General features: G+C 36.6%; 4 protein-coding genes and 1 long non-coding RNA gene across 5 annotated transcripts; 3 read left to right on the plus strand and 2 right to left on the minus strand.

Annotated features, from left to right (window-relative positions):
- Positions 1 to 45: 45 nt before the first annotated feature.
- LOC103837535 (beta-D-xylosidase 4) lies at positions 46 to 3,395 on the minus strand. Its single transcript, XM_009113893.3, has 5 exons — positions 2,897 to 3,395; positions 2,117 to 2,404; positions 1,834 to 2,003; positions 805 to 1,661; positions 46 to 722 (listed from the first exon to the last, which is right to left on the minus strand). The coding sequence occupies exons 1-5, from the start codon at positions 3,332 to 3,334 to the stop codon at positions 145 to 147; spliced, it is 2,331 nt and encodes a 776-aa protein (XP_009112141.1). The 5' UTR covers positions 3,335 to 3,395; the 3' UTR covers positions 46 to 144.
- An 880-nt stretch (positions 3,396 to 4,275) lies between these two features.
- Positions 4,276 to 10,732, plus strand: LOC117127915. The gene is made up of 2 exons (XR_004450889.1): positions 4,276 to 4,499; positions 9,693 to 10,732. It is a non-coding gene; the product is annotated as an uncharacterized LOC117127915 (long non-coding RNA).
- A 2,924-nt stretch (positions 10,733 to 13,656) lies between these two features.
- On the plus strand, positions 13,657 to 16,533 carry LOC103837537 (O-fucosyltransferase 38). The gene is made up of 10 exons (XM_009113896.3): positions 13,657 to 14,154; positions 14,241 to 14,343; positions 14,451 to 14,518; positions 14,594 to 14,682; positions 14,767 to 15,073; positions 15,337 to 15,473; positions 15,549 to 15,762; positions 15,849 to 16,033; positions 16,115 to 16,210; positions 16,280 to 16,533. Exons 1-10 carry the CDS (start codon positions 13,963 to 13,965, stop codon positions 16,413 to 16,415), a joined length of 1,527 nt encoding a protein of 508 aa, XP_009112144.1. The 5' UTR covers positions 13,657 to 13,962; the 3' UTR covers positions 16,416 to 16,533.
- Positions 16,496 to 19,006, minus strand: LOC103837536 (histone acetyltransferase of the MYST family 1). Its single transcript, XM_009113895.3, has 9 exons — positions 18,661 to 19,006; positions 18,484 to 18,572; positions 18,351 to 18,410; positions 18,075 to 18,284; positions 17,885 to 17,953; positions 17,594 to 17,755; positions 17,280 to 17,373; positions 17,007 to 17,149; positions 16,496 to 16,927 (listed from the first exon to the last, which is right to left on the minus strand). The coding sequence occupies exons 1-9, from the start codon at positions 18,944 to 18,946 to the stop codon at positions 16,724 to 16,726; spliced, it is 1,317 nt and encodes a 438-aa protein (XP_009112143.1). The 5' UTR covers positions 18,947 to 19,006; the 3' UTR covers positions 16,496 to 16,723.
- A 2,753-nt stretch (positions 19,007 to 21,759) lies between these two features.
- Positions 21,760 to 23,464, plus strand: LOC103837538 (cell wall / vacuolar inhibitor of fructosidase 2). The gene has a single exon (XM_009113897.3). It carries the CDS (start codon positions 22,818 to 22,820, stop codon positions 23,346 to 23,348), a length of 531 nt encoding a protein of 176 aa, XP_009112145.1. The 5' UTR covers positions 21,760 to 22,817; the 3' UTR covers positions 23,349 to 23,464.
- The last annotated feature ends 1,249 nt before the right edge of the window (positions 23,465 to 24,713 follow it).

Genomic DNA, 24,713 nt, shown 5'->3' on the forward strand with positions numbered 1-24,713 from the left:
ATTGACTTTTAATTTCCGATAATTAACAAAAACATATTTGAAAAAAACGACAATTCACAATTTCAGTTTTATTCCAACTTGCATAAAGCTTAAGCATGTTTACAATTTTTTTCATTTTAATTTAAAAATTAAAATCCACTAGAATCAGATTCTAATACTCAAAGAATGTTTCAAGTCACCAACGTGAAGACGATGCTGACCCAAACCAATCTTCCTCTTACCGATCTCATCGACAACGCTTAGATCTTTACAGACATCAACCTTAAACTTAACCACCGCTTCTTCCATCTTCCCCAAACGAATTTTCTCAAACCCCAAAAGATGCTTCCTCGGCGCTCCATGAACCTCCGGCGGCGTCGTGAACAAAAACACCGTGTGAACCCCTTCTCTCTCCCCACCGTTCCTTACCTTAACCTGAACCTCGAAACCGGAGACAGTGTTCTCGCAGTGTGGTCCAACCGCATCCAAAGATTGACACTCCGATGATCGGCAAACGTGATTCTCTTCAAGACGGAGAGAGACGACACGTGGAGCTTTGACTAAGCTGTGGCTGAACTTGGTGTAGCTGAGTCCATCTCCGAAGGAGTAAACTGTTTCTCCGGTGTAGAACCGGTAAGTCCGACCCGGATACCCGTTTGAGGTATCGGGTCTCATGTTCATATTAGTCATCGGAACTTTCTCCACGTAGGATTGTGGATACCACGTCATCGGTAACCTTCCACCTATTAAAAACAGAATTAACCGGTTAACACCGGTTTAATCTAACCGAAATTTCAATCACAAAAAATGTAAAAACAGTCTTACTTGGGTTGTAACGGCCAAAGATGACGTCAGCGATGGCTATACCACCAGATTCTCCGGGGTAACCAACCCACAAGATTCCGGCGATCTTCGGATCATTCTTAGCGAAAGTAATATCAAAGCCTCCACCAGACATGATCACAAGCAAGACAGGTCCTTTAGCAGCTTTAGCCACTTGTGTCACCAGCTCTTGTTGTTGTCCAGGAAGGTTCAAATCAACTCTATCACGGCTCTCTGCCTCTATAGACTGATCCGCACCCATCACTAACATCGTCACATCCGCATCTGCGGCTAGCTTCGTGGCGCCTTCTACATCCGCCACCGCGCAAGCCACATTGGAACATCCTTGTAGATACGTTGTTGGCACGGTCCCGGCCAATCCTTGAAGCGGCGTTGTGTACTTGCACGGCGTGCCTTCGTAGTTTCCGATCATTGTTTTGGTGACATTAGCGTTCGGTCCAATCACGGCTAGTGATTTGATCGTTGTATGAGAGAGAGGTAAGCATCCGGTGTTTTTCAGCAGGACAATGCCTTGTCTCGCTGCTTCTGCGGCTAGCTCTTGGTTCGCCGGCGTGCAAACGTCTTTAGGACCTAGCCCGCCGTAGATTTGTTTCTTTGGATCTCCGTCGAAGAATCCTAACCGCATAAGGGTCAAAAAGTTGTTTGAAATAGCTTTGTTGATAGCTGCCTCGCTTACCAAACCGGCTTTAACAGCAGCTTCTGTGTGTTGACCCAAGAACGAACCACAGTTCAAGTCCAAACCTGCATTGATAGATATAGCTGCAGCTTCCTCTGGAGTTTTAGTATAGTGTTGGTTCTTATACAACACATCTACTGAATCACAATCTGAAACAATGTACCTATTAAAAAATAAAAAAAATCAGAACCCAAAACTGTTTAGATTTGACTGGAAAAAGTTATAAACCTAAGATTAAATGATACTTACGAAACTAATATTATATGTTGTGGTTTCGGCTTAGAACCTTCTAGTATTGAAAAAAAGGTTCTAAAGCTGGGTCAGATAATAATTACCCGTATAACTTCCACTCGCCGCGGATAACACCAGCAAGTAGATCCGGATCAGCGCATGTTGGTTTACCGTTAACTTGATTATAAGAACACATAACACTAGCCACATTCCCATCAACCACACAACTCTTGAACGGTGGTTGATATGTATCGTCCATGTCTTGTTGATTCACCTACTCCAACCAACAAAAAACAGAAAAACAGTTAGTAAAAATGTGACAAAAACAATACAAAACACTTAAAAAATGTATTTTTTGTCATTAGATTTACGATTTTGAGTCATTACCACGGCGTTGAAATTGTAACGTTCTACGCCTTTCCAATTATCAACATCGTAAGCTGTGTAGTGTTTGCAGCATGCAGCAACTTTGAGGCGGTTAGCATCTCCACAGTCAGTTTCTTGGAGACCCTTAACGTATCCTGAAGCATACTTGCTAGAAAGCAATGGATCTTCTCCAGGAGTTTCTTGTCCTCTTCCCCATCTCGGATCTCGGAATATGTTGACATTCGGTGACCAGTAAGTTAAACCAGCTAATCCAACGTTGTACATTGCCCTCGCCTCGGTCGAGACAACCTTAACAATTGAGTAATAAACAATGTCATCCAACAAATATTTGTGTGTTCGCTCCGGTTTAGACTAGCCGGATTGGTTTAAAATGTACGAAAACGAACTTGTTGAAAAGTGGTTACTTGTATCACACGTAAGAGAAAAACAAGAGGTCTAGTTGCATTAACAAGTGAGATATTTCTACATTATCCAAAAAGAGAAACAAAAGCAAGGACGATGATAATATTACAAAAATAAAAGTTTTGAAAAAGTTGTTTGATAAAGATAAATTTTGTGTGTGTTTTATAAACTTTCTATTATTTAATAAAAATAAATTTAGTTTTTTAAAAATTAATTGTTATTGAATTACTATAGGCTTAATTTTATGAAAATTGATAATTACCTAAAATAATGCAGTTATTTTTAAACTGTTTTTAATATGTGTGAACAAATGAAAAATATCATTTTTGTGAGAATAAATGTGCATAAAGAAGTGAAAATGGATAAAAAATTATTTACCTTGCCAATGGCTTGAAACAGAGATACGTTAAAAGAAGCGGCGGTGAGTATGACCTGCGGAAAGCTCGTTGCGCCGGGAACTAGGCCGGAGAAATGTGTACCGGGTCCTACGTAAGAAACGCCGTGAAGTGCTTCCGACCACCATTCATACGTCGGAATACCAAGCCGCGTCACGCCGTTAGCTTTATTCACTAAAAACCCTATCTTTTCTTGTAGCGTGAGCCTCGCGACAAGATCAGCGACTCTGTACTCGATCTTCAGAACAGTGTTGCAGAATCCGTAAGCTGCGAGAGATGGGTTTGTGTCGACATCGCAGGCGAAAACGGGCTTGGTTTGAGCGTTAGATGAATGTGAGAAACAGAGAATGAAACAGAAGAAGGTAAGAAGAACAGAGGATGGTGCTCTGTTTCGCCTTGTTAGTGGAGAAGAAGAGCCCATTGTGTTGTTATGTTTCGAGTGTTGGCAGGGGATATTATTTTTGCGTTTAGTGATATACTGTTTATATAGTAATGAGCTACTATGCTCAGCAAGGTTTGTATAAATAATCTAGGCGTGTATTATTACTTTGAATATTTATCTTTTGGTCCTATTAAAATTGAGATTATGTGAAAAAGTGTTGATACGGTGTTCGAGGAAAGAAATAATGATTCGGACCATACGGTCTAATGTGGATAGTGTTAGTATTTATGACCTCTGTTCTTTCATCTTTGTTAACTTTTTAATATAACGAATCTTGCATGCGAGTGGGTTTTTAACTTTTAGCTTTATACATAAGTGCACAAAGAATATTCAACGTATAAAACTGTTTTTGTTCTTTTTTCTGCATGACCGTATAAATACTTTCTAATTAGTGGTTATTAAGGTGGGAAATAATATTTCTCTCAAAGGAGAAAAGAAACGTGAGAAAGGAATCGTGGATCCCAATAAGCAAAGAGTGTTTGGTAGTGACCCGTGACGGTGTCGTATTATTTACCAAATGGTAGAGTTTGTCGAGCTTCATAGTGCAACTTGGTTGCCTTCTCTGTTTCGAGTCCGTGAATCTTAATGGTTTCCCACACTTTGTTTCTATTTGCATGACAGGCTGTCTCTTTATTCTTTATTAAGGCTCTCTCATGCGCGTGATTCACTAGCATTGTATTACTTCATTCACATCAAGATTAACTTTATTCTTTATTAAGGCTCTCTCATGTGTGTTTAGTTAATTTGATGATAGTATTGCGATTTCAAATTTCAAAAATATCTCAATCTAAATCAAACAAGCTAAGAAGTTTATTTGACTGAAAACATATGATGAAGGCAAATGTTTGTGCTACTTTTTGAGAAAAGAAAATAAAATTAAGCACCACTTGGATTCAGCTTTACGTATATTTGAATAATGAATATGATTTTTATGGATAAAGTGATGGTATTATCATTTGGGTGTATAGTATAGTTGATCGGGTTTTCAGTAAACGCGTTTCTTGTCAATGGCGACATTCACAAAAAGATTAGAAAATCTAGAGGTTAGTTTGATTGTCTGTTTGAAATATTTTAGTCATCTGAAAAAATGGATGCAATTAATTATGGACATTAATAACTCCCTCCTAACTAAAAAGTAATTGTTGTGATAATGAGATAATGATATGTAATATTTAGATAATGATGTAAATATTAGAGGGTTTATCTCTAATATAGTCGGCTAAGTAGATAAGGTCAAAGTCGAGTTGTATATAAAGAGCTCTAAGCTCACGATCAATAACACACAAAATATTCAGCATTACTTTGCTTTACATGGTATCAGAGCATAGATCCAACTAAAGATTTATACTCGTTTTTTCTTCTTTTCATAACTTATTTCTCTTTGTGATCATCATCTACGATCATGGGAGACGACAAGGTAGTTGTAGCTGGCGTGACCGGCGAGAAAGGAGAAAGTTCTCCTTATTCAATCTTTGCTTCTGATAATCCAGGAGCTTTGATCACCTCTGTTCAGTTGAAAGGTGAAAATTATAACGAGTGGGCTACGGAGATGTTGAACGCACTTCAAGCCAAAAGGAAGGCAGGCTTCGTCGACGGTACGTTGCAGAAGCCGCCTGAGGGACACGCAGACTTGGAAAGTTGGCTTAGTGTCAATTCTATGATTGTCGGTTGGCTGAGAACGTCGATCGAACCGAAAGTAAGGTCGACCGTGACCTTTATTACTGACGCACACAAGCTTTGGGAGAATCTAAGAGAAAGGTTTTCAGTGGGGAATAAGGTGCGAGTTCATCAGTTGATGGCAAAGCTTGCCTCGTGTAGGCAAGATGGAGACGCGGTGATAGATTACTATGGGCGACTTGCGAAGATGTGGGAGGAGTTGCAAACATATCGACCACCACCTGCGTGTACCTGTGATGCAGCAGCTCTTTATGAGAAGGAAAGAGAGGATGAACGTGTTCATCAGTTTGTTATGGGGCTAGATGAATCACGTTTTGGGCATGTTGTTACGGCCATAATCGAAGCAGATGCTCTACCGGATCTTGGAAAGGCGTACAACAAGATAGTTAGAGAGGAGGATCGGTTGAATTCAGCAAAGACACGGGAACAGCAGCAAGATGCCGTTGGTTTTGTGTCTCGGCGTGAAAATAGTAATGGTGATTTAAGTGGAGGACGCGGAGGAGTGCGCGATGAGTTTGGTTCATCAACGTCAAACTCACAAAACAGAGGAAAAGATAGAAGTTGCTCAAATTGCGGTCGACCCGGTCACGATAAGAACACATGTTGGCAGTTGATCGGCTATCCTGAGTGGTTTACAGAACGGGGAGGACGAGGAACTCGTGGTACAAGTAGAGGAGGAGGACGCAGTGGAGCAAGCAGAGGAAGGGGTCAGTCTAACGCTGCTTACGCTACCAGTGCCAATCCCGGTGCAACAATTCCTGAGCTTACCGCAGAGCAATGGAGAGCTATAAGCCAGATACTCCAGGAGAAGCCAAGTGGTAGTTCAGATAAAATGTCTGGTAAGAAATTGGGAGATGTGATACTTGATACAGGAGCATCGCACCACATGACTGGTGATATCAATTTACTTATTAATCTTGAAGATATCTCTTCATGTAAGATTGGATTTGCTGATGGAAGTAGTACGGTTGCAAAGAAGATAGGCGTGTTGCCTTTGTCCGACCGTATCTCGTTATATGGAGTTTTATACGTGCCAGACTTGAATTGCTCATTGATCTCTGTCTCGAAACTCCTCAAGCAATCAAATTGTTTTGCGTTTTTCACAGATACGTTGTGTATTTTGCAGGACCGGTGTTCGAGGACGCTGATTGGAGCAGGTGAGGAGCGTGATGGGGTGTACTATTTCACGGATGTTAAAGCTGCTCGTGTCAACAAAGCTGCAAAGGTCGAGGATAAGGTTTTGTGGCATCAGCGACTCGGACATCCAGGGTTTTCAGTTTTATCTTCTTTATCTGTGTTTTCTGGTATAAAAGATTCTGCAAGTTTAGATTCATGTGAGGTCTGTTTTAAGGCTAAGCAAGCAAGAGATTTGTTTCCCGAAAGTTCTAATAAAACTAAAGCATGTTTTGAGTTGATTCATATTGATGTCTGGGGGCCATATCGAGTTCAGGCCTCTAGCGGAGCTTCATATTTTTTAACCGTGGTAGACGACTATTCACGTACTGTATGGACCTATTTGCTTCTCGAGAAATCAGAAGTTAAAGAGTGGTGCAGAATTTTTACGCTTATGCAGAGACACAATTTGGAAAGCGAATCAAGAAGGTTCAAAGTGATAATGGCACAGAGTTTGTGTGCCTCGGCTCATTTTTCAAGTCGAAAGGGATAATACATCAAACTTCATGTGTGGGAACGCCGCAGCAGAATGGTAGAGTAGAAAGGAAACATCGTCATTTGTTAAACGTAGCGAGATCATTGATGTTTCAGGCGAAGATGCCAATCAAGTTCTGGGGGGAAGCTGTGCTTACAGCGGCTCATGTCATTAATCTTACTCCAACCAGAATACTGAAAGGAAAGTGTCCTCACGAGGTGTTGTTCGGGTCCACTCCGTCATACTCGAAGCTACGAGTGTTTGGCTCTTTGTGCTTTGCACATAAGCAACTACGCGACAAGAACAAGTTTGTTCCTCGCAGTAGAAAGTGTGTGTTTGTCGGATATCCTTTCGGGAAAAAGGGTTGGAAGTTATATGATTTGGAAACCGGTGAGTTTTTTGTGTCTCGGGATGTAGTGTTCAGAGAGGAAGAGTTTCCATTTTCTGAAGTTGTCGCAGAGAAGCCTTCTCCTGTCAGTTTGGAGAGTTTTGATGATGAGTTGGTAACAAGCGATGTGGAGGTTGTTGAGGCTAGGGGGAGTAATGGCGATCAGTCTGAGGAAACACTAGCCTCACAGGACTCTGCAATCATTGAAGTTGGGCCAGAGGTTTCAAGCACTAATGAACAAGACAATGTAGCTCCAGTAGAAACTACAGCAAATGCTCCGCCGGAAACAGAGAGCTCGCTTGGTAGAGGACAACGTGTTAAACAACCTTCTGTAAGGTTAAACGATTACGTAACTTACAAGACAGCATGCAGTAATAGTACCCCTCACGTCCTCACCACCGATCGCTCTTTCAGTGTCTACTTCGACCCGGTCTCAGGTAATACTTTGCACCCACTTACTGAATATATCTCAGATGAACAATTTTCTGGTGGACACAAAGCTTTTCTTGCAGCTGTTTGTGCTGATAGTGAGCCTAAGAATTTTAAAGAAGCTATGCGTGATAAAAGGTGGACAAAAGCTGTTTACAAAGAAGTTGATGCACTAGAGGTCGCACATACTTGGAGCGTGGTTGATTTGCCTCCTGGCCGAGTGGCTTTGGGAACAATGTGGGTCTTTAAAATCAAATATAATGCTGACGGGACTGTGGAACGGTTCAAGGCAAGGTTGGTGGTGCTTGGAAACCGCCAGAAAGCTGGTTGTGATTATGATGAAACGTTTGCTCCAGTTGCAAAAATGACTACGGTACGAAGCCTATTGAAGATAGTAGCAACTCAGGATTGGGAGGTACATCAGATGGATGTGCACAACGCTTTTCTTCATGGTGATTTGGAAGAAGAAGTGTATATCAAGCTTCCGCAGGGTGTCAATAATTCAGATCCAAACAAAGTGTGTAGGTTACATAAATCTCTTTATGGACTAAAGCAAGCTCCTCGGTGTTGGTTTGAAAAGCTCACAAAGGCACTGGTCAAGGCAGGGTTTGTTCAATCTCTGTCCGATTATTCTTTGTTCATCTACTCACGTGGTACTGTTGAGATTCGAGTGTTGATTTATGTGGATGATCTCATTGTCTGTGGGAATGATGGTGAAGCAATTACGAAGTTTAAAGGCTATCTTGGTGAATGTTTTCACATGAAAGATCTAGGGAGGTTAAAGTACTTTCTTGGAATCGAGATTGGGCGTAATAAAGAAGGTTTTGTGCTGAGTCAGAGAAAGTATGCTTTGGACATTGTTAAGGAGACTGATCAGGTTGATTCAAAGCCTGTTGCAACTCCCATGGAACAGAATCATCATCTTGCTACAGACGACAGCCCCTTCACGGCTGAACCGGCGCGTTATAGACGTCTAGTAGGAAGGCTCATTTACCTAACTAATACGCGACCTGATATATCTTACTCAGTACATATACTATCTCAGTTCATGCAGAAACCACGAGAAGGTCATATGGAAGCAGCACTGCGTGTGGTGCGGTTTCTCAAAGGGACAGTCGGGCAAGGGATATTGCTCAAATCAGAAACGGATCTGCAAGTCTCCATCTACTGCGACTCTGATTGGGCGGCGTGTCCACTAACTAGAAGGTCGTTGACTGCTTATGTTGCTATGATAGGAGGTTCTCCAGTTTCTTGGAAAACAAAGAAACAGAAAGTAATGTCGCATTCTTCGGCCGAGGCAGAGTATCGCGCCATGTCTATTGCAACTCGTGAGGTGCAATGGTTGCGACAGCTCTTGAGGGATTTGGGTTTCACACAGAAAACTCCATCTCGTCTTTACTGTGATAGTAAGTCCGCGATATATATAGCCACGAATCCAGTGTTTCATGAACGCACTAAACACGTAGAGATCGATTGTCATCGTGTGCGTGATGCTCTAAAGTCAGGAGTAATTACTGCAGCACATATTGGTACTAAAGAGCAACTGGCGGACGTTTTAACAAAGGCTTTGGGGAAGGTTCAGTTCAATCATCTTATGTCCAAGTTGGGCATTTGTAGTACGCATACCTCCAACTTGAGGGGGAGTGTTGTGATAATGAGATAATGATATGTAATATTTAGATAATGATGTAAATATTAGAGGGTTTATCTCTAATATAGTCGGCTAAGTAGATAAGGCCAAAGTCGAGTTGTATATAAAGAGCTCTAAGCTCACGATCAATAACACACAAAATATTCAGCATTACTTTGCTTTACAGTAATACTCCTATTTGTTTGACACGTCTTTTTTTGTCATTGAAATAACTTTCAAAAGTTTGGTCTCCAAAGCTCAATGCTTTGAAGGAAACAGAGAGAAGACAAACCAAGATAAAGGAACATACACCAGTAGGTGTTTAAGCGAAAAGAAAAGCATACAAAGGAAAAAGAGTTTTTGAGATATAAATGGCCTCATACTCAGTGCATGCTCATCTTGAGTATGTAGATGGAGAGGAGACGACATCAGCACGAATGATATCAGTAAGCCAACTTGGACCTCCACGAGCTAACAGGATTGAACCCATCCATCTTTAGTGACACTAACAGTGATCTCAATTACTACTCTATTTGCAGCCACAGTCACTACTTCATCACAGCAGTGTTTGACACGTTTATAAGATGTTATTAACTTAAAATATAACCAACTTTATAAAAAAAAATACGAGACTGAAGAAGCTATGTCGAATTTGAATTTTAATCTACACTACGGTCAAAGAAACAAATATTTATAAGAAATCCACTCTATCAAAAAAATACTGAGGAAAATTCAAAAATTTCAACATTATAGAGAACTAGTTCAATTTTATTTTTATAAAATATTTATCATATATGATATTATACAAGCCATCAAATTCCACATCAACATGAACATCAACATCCAATGCATGTGTACCTTAAACCATTTAGGGTTTTACGTCTCAACTACGTTACGACAAGGTCTCAATCATATATGATATAAGCCAAATGTTTCTGATTTTTCTCCATATATTTGTTTTTGAAATGAATATCCTATTTCACAACTATTATATATAGATATATGTATTTTTATATTACAAGGAAACGAGTATATAAGTTTTTTGAAAAAAAAACATTTTTTGAAAAAAGAGTACATATACTTTTGTCCAAAGAAAAAGAAAGGAGTGGAGTATATATGATTGAAACCCCGAAACAAATTAAATATCCTTCATTTTCTTTTTTAACAACGGAACACATACTGTTACACCCACAGAAAAAAACAGAACACATATACTGTTGTTATTAATTAGTACAAGTCATCATCCGGTTATTGGGGTTTTATTTATTATTTTACCATTTTAGTGTGCATGATTGTACCTTTTCAATATTCCACATATATACGTTAACCACTAGAATCTTAAACTTGTCGGAAACTACTTTCGTTTCTTATAGTTATATAGTTTTTAAATAAAAAATTGGATATAGTTTCTTCAATATGATTTTTTACTATTAATTACATAAATTTTTTGACCTACTCTTTGAACTATATACATTAGGTAGATATATATAGATATATATATATATATATATATATGTGGTCAACTATTGTAATTATTCATATTTCAAAAACCCAAAAAAACTCCTAAAATACAATAGGCAGTATGGAGGAAATTTGATCATAACTGGATAAAATTAACTTGATTAACATATAAGACTTTCCAAACATCTAATACTAATCATTCAATATATATATCATAATTTGATCGCCATGGAAATAATTATTTTCGTATCATTTATGGCCATAAGGACATGGCATCGCGCGATTACTCACCTGGTTAACAAGAAGTTCCTTATGTCGGAAAAGTTCGAGAGTATTTGCTTCCGAGTTTCCATCCTTACGTTAAATATCAAGTATTATCCACGTTTGGTCATATATCCAAGAAAAGTTGGCAACTATGTTATTGTTAGTATTATTATATGTGCCACAAATCAAAAAGAATCATATACCCACTCAATAAAATTATATGTTAGTTTCAACTAATGCAATAATGATAATAGTAATTATAGACACTAGAGATTTTTTCCGCGCGAAGCGCGGATTGTGTCTTATAAATTTATTTTATTTATAATATTATTTGTCGGTTTGTTTCTTTTACATTAATTTTTTGTTTTTCCAATGTTAGTTTTTCTTAATTTAAATTTAGATGTTTATAGTTTTTCTTTTTTCTGGTTGTAGATGGAGAATTATATTTTTTATTGATAGTTTTTGAATGTGACATAAACTTTTTGAAATTTTAAAATAATGTTATATATAGTACAATTAACACATTAAAGAAGAGAAACATATTTAAGCACATTTTATACAGGTTTTATATACATAATTTTAAACATTATATATGTATATATTATAAGTTTGAAACATGTAAATGCTTTCTAAAGTTAAATACTTGTTCTGAGTTTACATAACTTATCGAAAGTTTTATCTTTTTTATTTAAATCACAGAAAAAATCAAAAAGTCAGTATAGATGGGTTTTCTTGGGCTTTTAAATCAACACTGAAAATTTACATGAATCATATAACAACAGTTTTATAAACAACTCGATAAAATTTGACCGAGCCAAAAATTTTCACACAATATGTTCTTTCTTCTTCAAATTGCGAAGAGCCTATAAGCACAAGAAAAAATCATAATTTTTGTTTTCACTTATATAACATTTTTTTTCCTTTACACACGGAATTTATTACACTGCTATAAGCAATTGAGAACTCTATTCATATAAGATTCACATCTATGTATTTTGACAAAGAAGAATTTTAGCCATCTTTAGTTTCAGAATGAATCAACTTCAGTCATATACACTATATATTCTCTATGATTCAAATCTTACAATTTTAATATATGTGCAGATTTCCATGTGAAAAAACACGCACGCCATCTATCGTTCAACCTATTACTTTTTCCAAAGTAAACACTATAATCCTCGTTTGGTTAGCTCCACAAACTAATCTCTTTGGATCAGTGTAACCTTTCAGAAAATGATAATCTTAACATCTTACAAAAAAAACAACAAATATTGACTTATTTATATGAATATATATTATTTTAAATCATTATAGTGGACGAAGAAAACACCATAATTTGTACAACAAATTTTCTTAGATTCACTTCATCATATTCACCATTTTACCATTTTAATTACATAATTTTATATGAGCTTCTTCACCTTTCCCGGTTATTTTCTCTTTATTTATAACTACAATATAAAGTTATAAACTATATATATATTATAAATTAATAATTTATTTACTCTTAAAGTAACGATTAAAAATAGAACATAATTCAATATAGATATATGATTCTATTAATAAATTAGCAGTTACAAATTTGAAATTTCTAGAAATATCAAAAGTCGTATGTTAGTTAATTATCTTCTAAATGATGTCTATTTCTAATTTTTTTGGATGATAATATTTTGGCTGAGGTGGATAGTCTCAAAAGCCTTGAATTTAGTCCCTTTTATATAGTAGGATAATATATAGTGATTAATGAATGATACCAAGTACTAAAAACTTCATTAACACAATAACACTGTAGTGGGTTTACTATAGGTAACCATGTTCTTCACTAGTTGGTTGCTCAGTAGTTTAGTTAGATGATAATCATTATGGCTTGGTGTAGATGTTCAAATTAGTTAGATTTTTTGTTGAATTTGAATATCCATAATGGACCGTCTGGTAACAATATCAATTGCCAAACAAATGACCTTCAAAATCTGATCTTACAGGTCCCCATTTATTTCATGTTGTAAATCTAAAACTAATGTACAGTAGCGTACAAACATGTAGTAACAAGACATTATTGTCGATATGTTTTGAGTGAAGAAGAATATAGCAAAAGATATGCCCCATGACCCCGATCGCAGCAAAATAAATGAACATATGGTTCCTTTTTTATTTATTCCCATATAGTGATCAAACTTTATACCTTTCGTTATATATCACGTGGAATCTAGCAACTTGTTCATTCATTAGTCCACCTTTACTAAAGTAACAAAAACAACTTCTACCTTCAATCTACTAAAATAAAAAAAATACACTATTTTTTGTTATGTTTAGATAATGATATAGTCGTATATAGCAGTTGATAGAACAAATCACAAGTCACAAGACTCACAAAACACAGAACAAGTAGTTGCATAGACTGTAACGAAAAGAAATATTACACATATACATGTGAACTACGTACGAAGAAGATTAAGGTTGTGATATCGACCTGGGACTTTCGTGTCGCCATTGGTTAGACATCAATGTCTTTCAGCATTTCAACTTATCTATTGATCACTATTATAGATGACGAAATCCATTTCAGTCATTTTAAAACAAATCAAAGTACTGGAAAAATCAAAGAAAAGAGGCAATATGATAAAAATTTTAAATGTGGGATGATCTGCATCACTTAACAAATGATTTTTAATTTAAAATAAATAGGTTGCCATAAAGATTTGAGGTTTCTTCTTCAACTTGAATCACAGCTTCTGTTTTGATCTCTTTAACCTATTCCATCCCAAAACTCATTCACTAATTTCCATGTGTTTCAAGAGACGATCGAAAACGGTGCGTTTTAAACAAGAGTACCGGTACGATCATCACCGGTACACTATCGAATTCGAAATTCCGAAATTACAGTAAATATGATAACAAAACCGGTGCGCGCTTGGAAACGTGCCACGTTCGTTGACCGTTCCAAGAAATGTCACCGTTATAATAATAAAAAGACGGTACGACGTTAACCGGACACAATCAATTTCGAATTTCCGGTAATACAGCCACCGAACCGGTTTTGAACGAGCAAGAAGCTTGATGTTCGGAGTGAAAGAGACCGTTGTAGATCTGTCTTCTTCTTCCTCAGAGAAATGGTGAAACACAGAAGCTCATCTCGCTCTTCTTCTTCTTCTTCTTCTTCAGCTAGATTCTTCTCCGTGAAAGCTATACCTCTCTACTTGATCTTCATCTTCGCTTTCACCATCTGGTTCCTCGTCTTCACCTCCAGAAACATACAAACCGATGACCAAACCCAACATCAACACCATCGAGATTCAAGGAAGGTTTGATTATAAACTTTTACTGGGTTTTTGATTTAGATGAAGAAATGAATTGTCTTTGATTTGATATTTTTTGTTGGATCTTTCAGAATTTGCAGAAAAAAACGAGTGAAGATTTAGATTCTCAGCTCTGGACTCCTCCTTTTAGCTATGGTTTGCATCCTTGTGTTAAACCTAGTTCTAGATACAAAGGTACAGTCTTTAAATCTCTGCTTGATCTACATTAGAGGTTTTTGTTACGTTTGATTTCATTACATGATTGGTCTTAAACATGATCTTCTTTTGATCTTTTTTTGTAGAATTTATAGAATCAGATCGGTATATAACAGTGAGAAGTAATGGTGGACTGAATCAAATGCGTACTGGTGTAAGCAATCACTAAACTATAAACCAATGTTATAGAGGATTATTGTTTAGTATAAGCATGTTTTTGTTCTTATAGATAGCGGATATGGTGGCTGTTGCACACATTATGAATGCAACTTTAGTGATTCCTGAGCTGGACAAGCGGTCGTTTTGGAGAGACTCAAGGTTATTCTATTTTCTTGGATCTTAGTTTACTTAGTTATGAGGTTTTGTTCTGATTGCTAACTCTTACTTCACTATATGCATCAGTGTGTTCTCAGATATTTTCGACGAGGAACATTTCATCGAATCTCTGGGAAGAGATGTGAAGGTTGTTAAGAAGCTTCCAAAGGAAGTGGAGTCTCTACCTAGGGCGAGGAAGCATTTCACTTCATGGGCTAGTGTTGGATATTATGAAGAAATGACTCACTTGTGGAAGGAGTACAAGGTCATCCATGTGGCTAAGTCAGATTCTCGCCTTGCAAACAATGACTTGCCTATTGATATTCAGAGATTGAGATGTCGTGTGCTGTACCGTGGTCTTCGCTTCTCTCCTGCTATTGAAAGCCTTGGACAGGTTTGTACCCTTTTACACCTCTTCTTAACTAGGTTGTAGTGAAAGATGATTCATTTGCATACACACAAGGTTTCAACCTTGTGTTCTCTTTAGCAGTACAGATGTTGTGATGTGTTTGGGGCCTTTTATTAGGAGAAGAATGAATACATCTAGTTTCTTAACATACATAAGTCTCTTAGTAGTTTTAATGCATTTAAGAGGTGTCCTATGGGGGCTTCCTGTAGACTTTGGGTTCTGAGCAATCATGACGGTGACAACCACAGAAGCTGGTTGAACGACTCAAGTCACGTGCTGGAAGATTCATTGCATTGCATCTGAGATATGAGAAAGACATGCTGGCTTTCACTGGCTGTACTTATGGTCTTACTGATGCTGAATCCGAAGAGCTCAGAGTTATGAGGTAATTGTTTACTCTCATGTGCATCTATTCTTAACTCCCTTGTTTTTAGCTCAATATGTTATCGGTTGATCACAGGGAGAGTACAAGCCACTGGAAGATCAAAAGCATAAACTCAACAGAGCAGAGAGTGGAAGGGCTATGTCCATTGACTCCAAAAGAAGTGGGGATATTTCTGAAAGGTCTTGGTTATCCTGAGTCAACAGTCATTTATATTGCAGCAGGGGAGATCTATGGTGGTGATGATAGACTCTTGGAGCTTAAATCACGCTTCCCTAACCTAGTCTTTAAGGTTTGTGTAACCACACACCTCTCTCTCTCTTAGTCTTTCATGTTACTGAGAATCTGAAGATTGATTATGTACTGAATGTTTTATAGGAAACGCTTGCTGGGGAAGAAGAGTTAGAAGGCTTCACAGGCCATGCTACTAAAACGGCTGCTCTTGATTATATAATATCTGTTGAGAGTGATGTGTTTGTTCCTTCACATTCTGGAAACATGGCGAGAGCTGTTGAAGGTCACCGCAGGTTTCTAGGACATCGCAGGACAATCACTCCAGACAGGTTTAATCTTAACTTCAAGAAGGTTTTGTCTTTTACTCATTTTGTTATAGCCCATGACTAAGTTTTGTTCTTGTGTTGCAGGAAAGGACTAGTGAAACTATTCGATAAGGTGGAGAGAGGACAGATGAAAGAGGGAGCAAAGTTTTCGAATCTTGTAAAGGCAATGCATCAAGACAGGTGATTAAAAGAATCATACACATTTGGTTCTTAGACAAGTCACTAAATATGCAATATAACGTTTTGCAGGCAAGGTGCACCGAGGAGAAGGAAAGGACCAGCACAGGGGATCAAAGGACGTGCTAGATTTAGAACTGAAGAAGCCTTTTATGAGAATCCATATCCAGAGTGTATTTGCAGTTCAAAGGAGCACAAAGAACCCTAATTGATTTTACTTTTTTATGTTACTTGAAGTTTGAACCACCCTTTTTTTTGGTGTCACTTCTACCTTTTATAGTCAACAAATTACAAACGATATTTATAAATAAATATTAAATCTTTTATCTAAACTATTGCCAACATAAACAAGAATGAAACACTTAGTGGTAAATACCATTCAGACAAAACATTTCTAAAGTTACAAGATCGACTGAACAAAGTCGTGTTAATAGTTTTACACACGAGTCTTCTAAAACGATCTGCAAAGTCATCTAAAAAACACCACACCATTTGAAATGTAATGGCTCTTACTCGTTAGCTCTGCTCTTTGTAAGGAGTCCATATCATTTTGCTAACGTCTACATCAAGACCACCTCGGCCTGCGGCTTTCAAATGTCGATCAAGAACTTTAGGATCCGCACAGATCACATGTTGTCCTTTTCTGTACTGTATCAGTTCCAAGCTCTGAAGGGTGCTTAGTATATCTTCTGCTTTAATCGCTGTCATGTCGCTCAGCTCCTACATTAGAGAAAAGATTGGGATATATGAAACAATCTGTTGATGGATAGGATGAGTAAGGGTGTATATATATATATACCTTGATAGATATGTTTCCCTTGTGCTTTTTCAAGATGTCTAATAGAATCCGAGTCCAGTAACCTCTGTAACTCACTAAGCCTAGATCAGAGAGGGGTCTTTCTGGTGTCCCCACTTTGCCTTCTTTCTTTGAGAGTTCATAGGCTATATATAACACAACAGAATGGATAAGTTGTCATCAACTTCACAAAAAAAAAAAAAGAGAGAGAAGAGTATACTTTATAGAGAGATGTGAGAGAGGAGAACAAGAGATTTAGATGGAAAGAATGCTCACAGAAGGCTATTAAGAATTTGCCATAGCCTTTCCTTTGATATGGAGGAAGAGTAAGGATGCAAGCCAAGTTGTACGCTTCTTCAGAATGCTTTTCCTGTACGTCAATAACCAAAACATCAATGGTTGAGTTCATGCTTGTTTTAATTTTCGAAACTTATTTCTAGATGCATCTCATATCACGAGGCAAAGAGTGATAAGAATACAATCAGTAAGAAGTACTCGATAAAAATCCTGTCAAATTACATGCCACTTACCAGTTGTAAACCTAAATATTCTAGGTAACAGTACCACAAACAAACAAAAAGGCTATGTACCTTTGAGAAGTATCCAACCATGTGGCAACCCCGTTCATCACATTCACAGAGAATATAGAACAGGAACAAATCAACGTCGTAGTAAAGAGTCTTGTGGTCAAGAAATAACTTCGCCAGATAGCAGAGGTTCTGTGCATAGACCTTGTTCTTTTTACCATCTACCTGCAAGATATTATCACAAAGAAAACTCCCAAGGTCATGAAAATGTGAGAGTAAATTATCAGCTTCCATATTAGCACTTGCAGGAATACAAAGACCACAGCAGACCATATATATTTCTCTGCATATTACCTCAAACATTGACAAGGTAGAGCTTCGATAGATTTCATCCCCAGGGGGATGCTTCAGATCACATTTCCTCTGCATAGAAACAGAGCCATTAAAGAATAGAAATGTAGATATGAAAGCTCAAAACATTCAAAATTAACAGAAGAATACGGCAACAGCGAATACAAATGATAGAAACGTGCCAGTTGCTCACCATATGTCTTTGAAGCTGTTCTTTGCGCTTCATGAAATTCAAGCAAAACTCACAGAAAAAGAGCTTCACACAGTCGTTGTACTCAGGTGGAAACGGAGAGAAGTACCAAGTCTCAATCTCATACTTCCCAAGCTCAATCGTTGCTATGTTCTTCACCTTCGTGAACTCCTCATGTTCACGCAAACTCGCAGCATCCAGCTCTTCATGACCCTAAATATACCAAAAGATATCAGAACATAGCCTCCTCCACTAAAGTTAAGACGATCACAGCTTTACCTCTACATGTGTCTCATCAATCTTCCGTTTCTGGTGACGTGTCATCTTCAAGCTAGTCACCTATAACCAAACACACAGTTCCACTCAGTGCTCAATACAACAACCAAAGGTCAAGACTTTGAAGAATAACTACCTTATCTTCAACTTTCTCATCTAAGGCACACTCTACAGAGTCAAGATCAAGCTGATCAAGCCTAATCCATTCATCCAGTCTTCTATTAACTGCAACATCATCAACAATCCCTAATCAAAAAATCAATCCCTAAACCCTAGATCACAAAATTGGAATCGAAAACGATGATTGACATACACTCTGTGTAGTGAACGTAATACTCGTACTCGTTGTTCCCGTCGCTATGATTCTTTCGGCGCTCGATGACTTTCACGGGATGGTACTTCCCGTCTCTCCATAGACACGACACGCGAGTGCCCACCTCGAGCGGGAGCATCCTCGTTCTTCTCTTCTTCGACGAATCCAATTCCGAGGGAGTGTGATTCGGGTTCGAAGCTGCGACGGTGGTTGGTGGGTGATTGTGGTTCGACGACGGAGATGCGGTTGTGAAATTCGTCGTCTCTGTGTTCGCAGACGATCCCATGATTTCAATCGGGTCGGAGATTTCCCGGGTGGATTTTTTCTCTCAGCGGGTAATTAAGACTGTAAGCTCGAAGGATGTTGGCCCATTAATAGCTTGTTAGCTAATATGGGCTACATCTCTATTAATGGGCTTTCAATGCCATATATTTTCAGAATTTTATCCTATGATATATTTTAAATGAATACTTTTATCAGTGAAAATTATAAATGTGAGTTTACAGAGAATAACTTCAATAACTTAGGTTAAAATAAATTCTGTAATATTATATATTAATAAACAAGATATTATAATTATATATCAAATTCAAACGCATCTTTAATTTTTAATTTTAAATTAAGTAGTGTAACTCTAATTGGTGACTATGTTAAAGGAACAAAATTATGGTGAATTCTTTGTTTTTCAAAATTTATATCAGTTATATTAGAATTTTATTCAAATTACTGAAAGGTGAATTCCATTTTTTTCTCTCTAAATTCCTCATGGAGGGAACGAATTTATAAAGAAAAATTTCCATATTTTTTTTATTTTTTCAATTCTTCAAATTTTATTTTATTTTTCTTTATTTTTTTCATTCTTCTAGTGGTTACCAATTGAAGTCGTATTGATGGATGAGCGAGTAATTATTTTACATAATTATATGCATGTTCTATAAGCATGAAATTATTTGTCTTTATTTTTCTAAATTCTCACTTATTTTTAACTTCGTTGTAAAGAATACAATTCTGATATATTTATTCAAAATGCTATTAGTTTCTTTATTTATCTTATATAAATTTGGAATTCAAGTTATCTGTTTAAGAATAGTATTAATAGCTGTAGTTTTTGTTATAGTGATCAGATTTAGTAATTTCAGTGCTAGAGATGTAATGCCATGTAAGTAAAAAAATATAAATATAAAGCAATCGTAGGATAAATAGTTTTAAATACAAGAACAAAACAGAAAATATTACACTGAAAGACAGTTTCCATCTTTCTATTAACATAATAAGTCACATTCTGCTACTAGGACAGTTTCTTCTAACATGTTCTCTTATTTCTAACTAAATAAGTACATTCGTAACTAGACTGGTGAATGACCCAAATAATTTTTATTTTATCGATTTTTTTTGTCATTCAATATCTTCTATTCTTCTCTTTCTTAATTCATAATTCCTTCTGAGTTCTAACAGATACACAACACCCACAACCACACACAGCCACACCACCACCACTACCAATGATGACTCCAGCACCAAAATCACCATCGGACCCAAAACCCAGCTTCACCACCGATCAAAACACCACCGTCACCTGGTCCGTATCCACCATATCCCGGACCACCTCCGCCATATCCACCAGCTGCTGTGTGACCCGCGTAACATTGAAAAGGGGGCGAGTCGATCCAATTCGGTTGATGCAATTAAACCTTAAAATTTTCAAATCTAATTTAGATCTGTAAAGTTTCATTTGAAATGACTAAATAGTGATGAAAACGAATGAAAAAACTAGAAAAATGTGGAGGCCGCCATTTTTGAGTTTGATAAATCGCAGATAGGTTACAGAGAAGGAGGAGATGACATAATTACAATTCTGCCCCTCACTGAAAAAACAGAAAAAAAAAAAACAGTTTTTAAGTGAGATCGAACTCGGGTATGTTGATTAAAAACACATTCACTTACCAACTGAGCCGACAAGTCTTACAGACAATTATTGGTTGTTCTAATATTCAAACCACCAACATATGTTAAAACCAATTCAGTGTACAAATCTATTGGTGCATAGGTGAATTTTGTAAAATTGTGTACATGTGGACAGTGAAATATCTGCAAAGATGTACCCATGTACACATATGTAATTTGTGCATATGTAACCATGTACACATGTACACGTGTACATGACATGAGCTGTACAAAATAAAATTGTACATAAAACAACTATCTTTCTACATTGAAGCATGATCCCATATTGAAACAAATTGATCGAACGAGATTTGCAAAAAATATTTCACAGGCACACATGCTTATGCATTGAAAGCTAGGTTTGGAAGGTTTTCTTTCTTTTTAAAACACATCTAAAGGTGTTCGCATGTTTAACATATATACTTTCAAAAGAAATTTACATGTACACATATATGTTTTTAACTATCGACAACGGCTAACTTGTATAATATACATATTATATTTTATCAGATATTTACATGTACACATATATTTGAGACTTATGTTAGATGTCTAATATGTTGTAAATTTGTGTGCATTCGCTAGACATGTGTACATTAAAGGTTGGTGGCGTACTATTTGTACAACAAATATGATTGTGTACATGTGTACAACACTAGAAACCTCTGTGTACATGTAGATGTTTTAGCAAGTGAGATGCATGAATACACAGAGATCAATAGCTGATTTAAAAATCATTGTCGTTAACAACTCTATTGGAACTTTAATGGAACATGTTTACTTTGTTACAATGATATATTTAAAGTGAATAATTGAAAGTTTAAGACTAAATTAAGAAGCTATTTATGCAATTTGCAAAGTTAAAAGTCCAATAGAAAACTTCCAGAAGTTCAAGGATTCGTTCGTGTAATCATGGAAGGTATGGTATGTACAATTAAAAAGTGAGGATTCAATTTGAAAAGGATATAATTGCATATCAGAAACTTTTGGGGCAGATATGAATATACTCAAAAGTCGAGGGACCAGATGTGAAATAAAGCCAAAAGTGGCCATTGTTGGTCCTCGAGCTTTTGCGAAGAAGGAGATCCGTGTCGGAGAAGCTCGAACCGGTCATGGCTATTCTTACAGCTCCAAGAAGGCGATCTGATGGTGATGAATCGTGGTGGTATGAAGAGATCGTGGCTTGATTTCATGGGGAAGATAAAGGCTCAAAGCTCGCGGCTTCAGGTGATGACGGAGAATTGCAAAGAATGACGGAAAAGAAGTTTCACGGCCGGTTAACTTCTTAATTTTCATCATTTTTTTCATTAAAACCACTGTTTTCCAGAATTTTTTTTTGGAGTTTCTCAGCCATTAAAATTGTTTCTCTGTTAAAAAAAGAGAGAATAAAACTAAAATTAAAAATTGTGGGACCTATTTAGTTTCAAGAATAAATATAGTTAGCTTGTAGTTACAAAAAACTGCTTTACTAGCAATAACTGCCTTATAATGTAATAAAAACTCATAAACTGCCTTATAGTGTAAATAACTCAACAAAACAAAGTGACAGAGGGAGTTTTTGTCGTGAAAGGGAAACATCCAAACAAGGCTTTATGATTCATACTAATCACGAGATTCACAGATCAACACCTCGCAAAGTTCCAAGAAGTAAAAGCCAACACACAATTCAAAGTTCCAAGAAGGAAAGACCAACGCACAAAATTAATCATCCTGTGTCTTTGAAGTTTTTTTGGTAAAAATGTCTTTGAAGTTATGGGATAGCCGGATAGATTCGCATAACATGTTGATATAAGAAATTCGCATTCGCACATTTACAATTTTTATCTTGCAATTTACTATATTTTCATCAACTACATATCTGTTTTTTTGCCTGGATATTGATCCATATTATACTTACCTTCAAATGAAGAAAGAATAAAACCGATTCATGTATATTCAGTTTTCTCAAATGTTAACGCGTTGATACCTAACAAAAAAAGGAATTATCCACCTGCACTATATATTAACGTTGGAAATAACTATTTTATCATTCCCCGAAAAATTATTAAACATGCAAAAATTTATAATTTCGGGATTACCAACTGAAAACAAATTCATGTTCTCTTTTATTTATTGTTAATAAGTAATTCAAGAAACTGCTCATAATATAAGACAAGAATCATCTTTCTTTCCACACCTCTCCATAAACAGTTGCTCATACCCATCCTCTTCAAATGGCTAGTTCTCCTATCTTTCTCCTCCTCCTTACCCTATCATCAACCCTACTCTCAGTCGCATCCAACACAACCACCATCGAATCAACTTGCAAAACCACAAACTACTACGACCTCTGCGTCTCAGCTCTCAAGTCCGACCCAAGAAGCCCCACAGCCGACACAAAAGGTCTCGCCGCCATTATGGCTAGCGTTGGTATGACAAACGCCACAGCCACAGCCAGTTATATCGCTAAAAATCTGACTGCTACTGCAAACAACACCGTCCTCAAGAAGGTCTTAAAAGATTGCTCCGACAAGTATACTCTCGCAGCTGATTCTCTCCGGCTAACGATTCAAGATCTTGATGATGAAGCTTATGACTATGCTTACATGCATGTGTTGGCGGCTCAGGATTATCCCAATGTTTGCCGGAATATTTTCCGGCGAGCTAAGGGTTTGGTTTATCCGGCGGAGATTAGCCGGTGTGAAGTGAGTTTGAGAAGTATATGTGGTGTTGTCTCCGGGATTCTTGATCGGCTGGCTGAATGATTGTAATTATACTATTTGAATTGTTGTATTTTATCAAATGAAAAACTTTGTTAAATTTAATTAAATTTATAAATTGTAAGTTTCAATACTACCTAATATTTTATTGTTATTCACTTTTTCTGTTTTTTTTTAAAAAGGGTTTACTTTTTCTGCGTACTTTCACATTGCTAAACAGAACAATATAGAAACATACTATAAATTATTTATAAATTAAAGCAAACTTAGGTGGACACATGATGTGAATGACTAATAATTGAACTATGATATAAACGACTAATACAATGGTTTTGATATGCAAATCAACGGCAAAAGACGCATGTCTTTTATTTTATAAACAAAGCTTTAATTTAAGGTGGAAACATAATATAAATTATTGATGTGAAAGTCTTCGTAGGTCACTGTGGCTAAAGTCCTCCCTATCATACTAAAAGTGACTAATTGAACTACATTGACATACCAACCAATTCGAAGAAGAGTCAATGTAAGCTGAATATCAGAAAAGAGCATTAAATAATTAAACCATTTTATAATAATAACTCGGTCGGTATGGATTAACCGGGTTCATCAGTGGACAAAATCGTCCTTTGACACGTAAACTATATTTCGATCTTATATATAGAGATGTTTGGGTCTCATTTCGATCTGATATAGTGATGTTTTGGGTTCATTTCGATCTGGCCCGTTTAAACCTATTAGGCCTAATTTTCTCTTGACCGGTGAAAACTTCAAAAATTACCCAAATTTTAGTTTCGAAACCTCTTTCTCCCTCCCTGATGGTGATGGCCGTGAAAGAAAAAAGTAAAAAAGGGCAAAATCCAGAAGATATTCAAATAGGCATAAGCAAAAAAACGAAAACTTGAAACCGGCACCAAATTAAAATAACCGAAAACCAAAATCAGACGAGGCTCATAGTATTTTCACGGCTTTTAATTTTTTTATATATATGAAATAACTGGATTGAAAGTATTTAAAACCCCAAAATTATCAAAAAGTATTTGAACTATCCAAAAATATTCAAATATTGTTATTCAAAATAATCTAAATTAACTTTGAACTTTATCCAAATCATATCACTTACTCGATATTTTAGACACAATATCTAATATATTATTTGAACTATCCAAAATAACTAAACTGAAACTAAATATAAACCAATTTTTTATGAGTATTAGAAGGTTTCTATATATTTTTTATGCTAAATTTTTTTTTTATCTCAACCAACTCGAATCCAAAGCTAAAATTTACAGTTTCTAAATAGATCTTCTAACCTTTACCCGAGCTATCCAATATCCAAAATATCCAACCCAAACCGATACCAAAATGTCCAGCATTGATTTAACCATCTCTCTATATTAAATATTTTCA

The sequence above is a fragment of the Brassica rapa genome, chromosome A09 (genome assembly GCF_000309985.2).
Source record: "Brassica rapa cultivar Chiifu-401-42 chromosome A09, CAAS_Brap_v3.01, whole genome shotgun sequence".
Classification (NCBI taxonomy): Eukaryota; Viridiplantae; Streptophyta; class Magnoliopsida; order Brassicales; family Brassicaceae; genus Brassica; species Brassica rapa.

Excerpts from the sequence above, each read along its gene's own strand:
- LOC103837535 (XM_009113893.3), bottom strand. The coding sequence starts at position 3,334 with ATGGGCTCTTCTTCTCCACTAACAAGGCGAAACAGAGCACCATCCTCT. Across the intron at positions 1,662-1,833 it reads GGCGAGTGGAAGTTATACGG|GTACATTGTTTCAGATTGTG; the intron begins GTAATTATTATC and ends ATTTTTTAATAG. Across the intron at positions 723-804 it reads CTTTGGCCGTTACAACCCAA|GTGGAAGGTTACCGATGACG; the intron begins GTAAGACTGTTT and ends TGTTTTTAATAG.
- LOC103837537 (XM_009113896.3), top strand. The coding sequence starts at position 13,963 with ATGGTGAAACACAGAAGCTCATCTCGCTCTTCTTCTTCTTCTTCTTCT. Across the intron at positions 14,344-14,450 it reads ACCTAGTTCTAGATACAAAG|AATTTATAGAATCAGATCGG; the intron begins GTACAGTCTTTA and ends CTTTTTTTGTAG. Across the intron at positions 16,034-16,114 it reads AGGACAATCACTCCAGACAG|GAAAGGACTAGTGAAACTAT; the intron begins GTTTAATCTTAA and ends CTTGTGTTGCAG.
- LOC103837536 (XM_009113895.3), bottom strand. The coding sequence starts at position 18,946 with ATGGGATCGTCTGCGAACACAGAGACGACGAATTTCACAACCGCATCT. Across the intron at positions 18,573-18,660 it reads TTACGTTCACTACACAGAGT|TTAATAGAAGACTGGATGAA; the intron begins GTATGTCAATCA and ends ATGATGTTGCAG. Across the intron at positions 17,954-18,074 it reads AACAGCTTCAAAGACATATG|AGGAAATGTGATCTGAAGCA; the intron begins GTGAGCAACTGG and ends GTTTCTATGCAG.
- LOC103837538 (XM_009113897.3), top strand. The coding sequence starts at position 22,818 with ATGGCTAGTTCTCCTATCTTTCTCCTCCTCCTTACCCTATCATCAACC.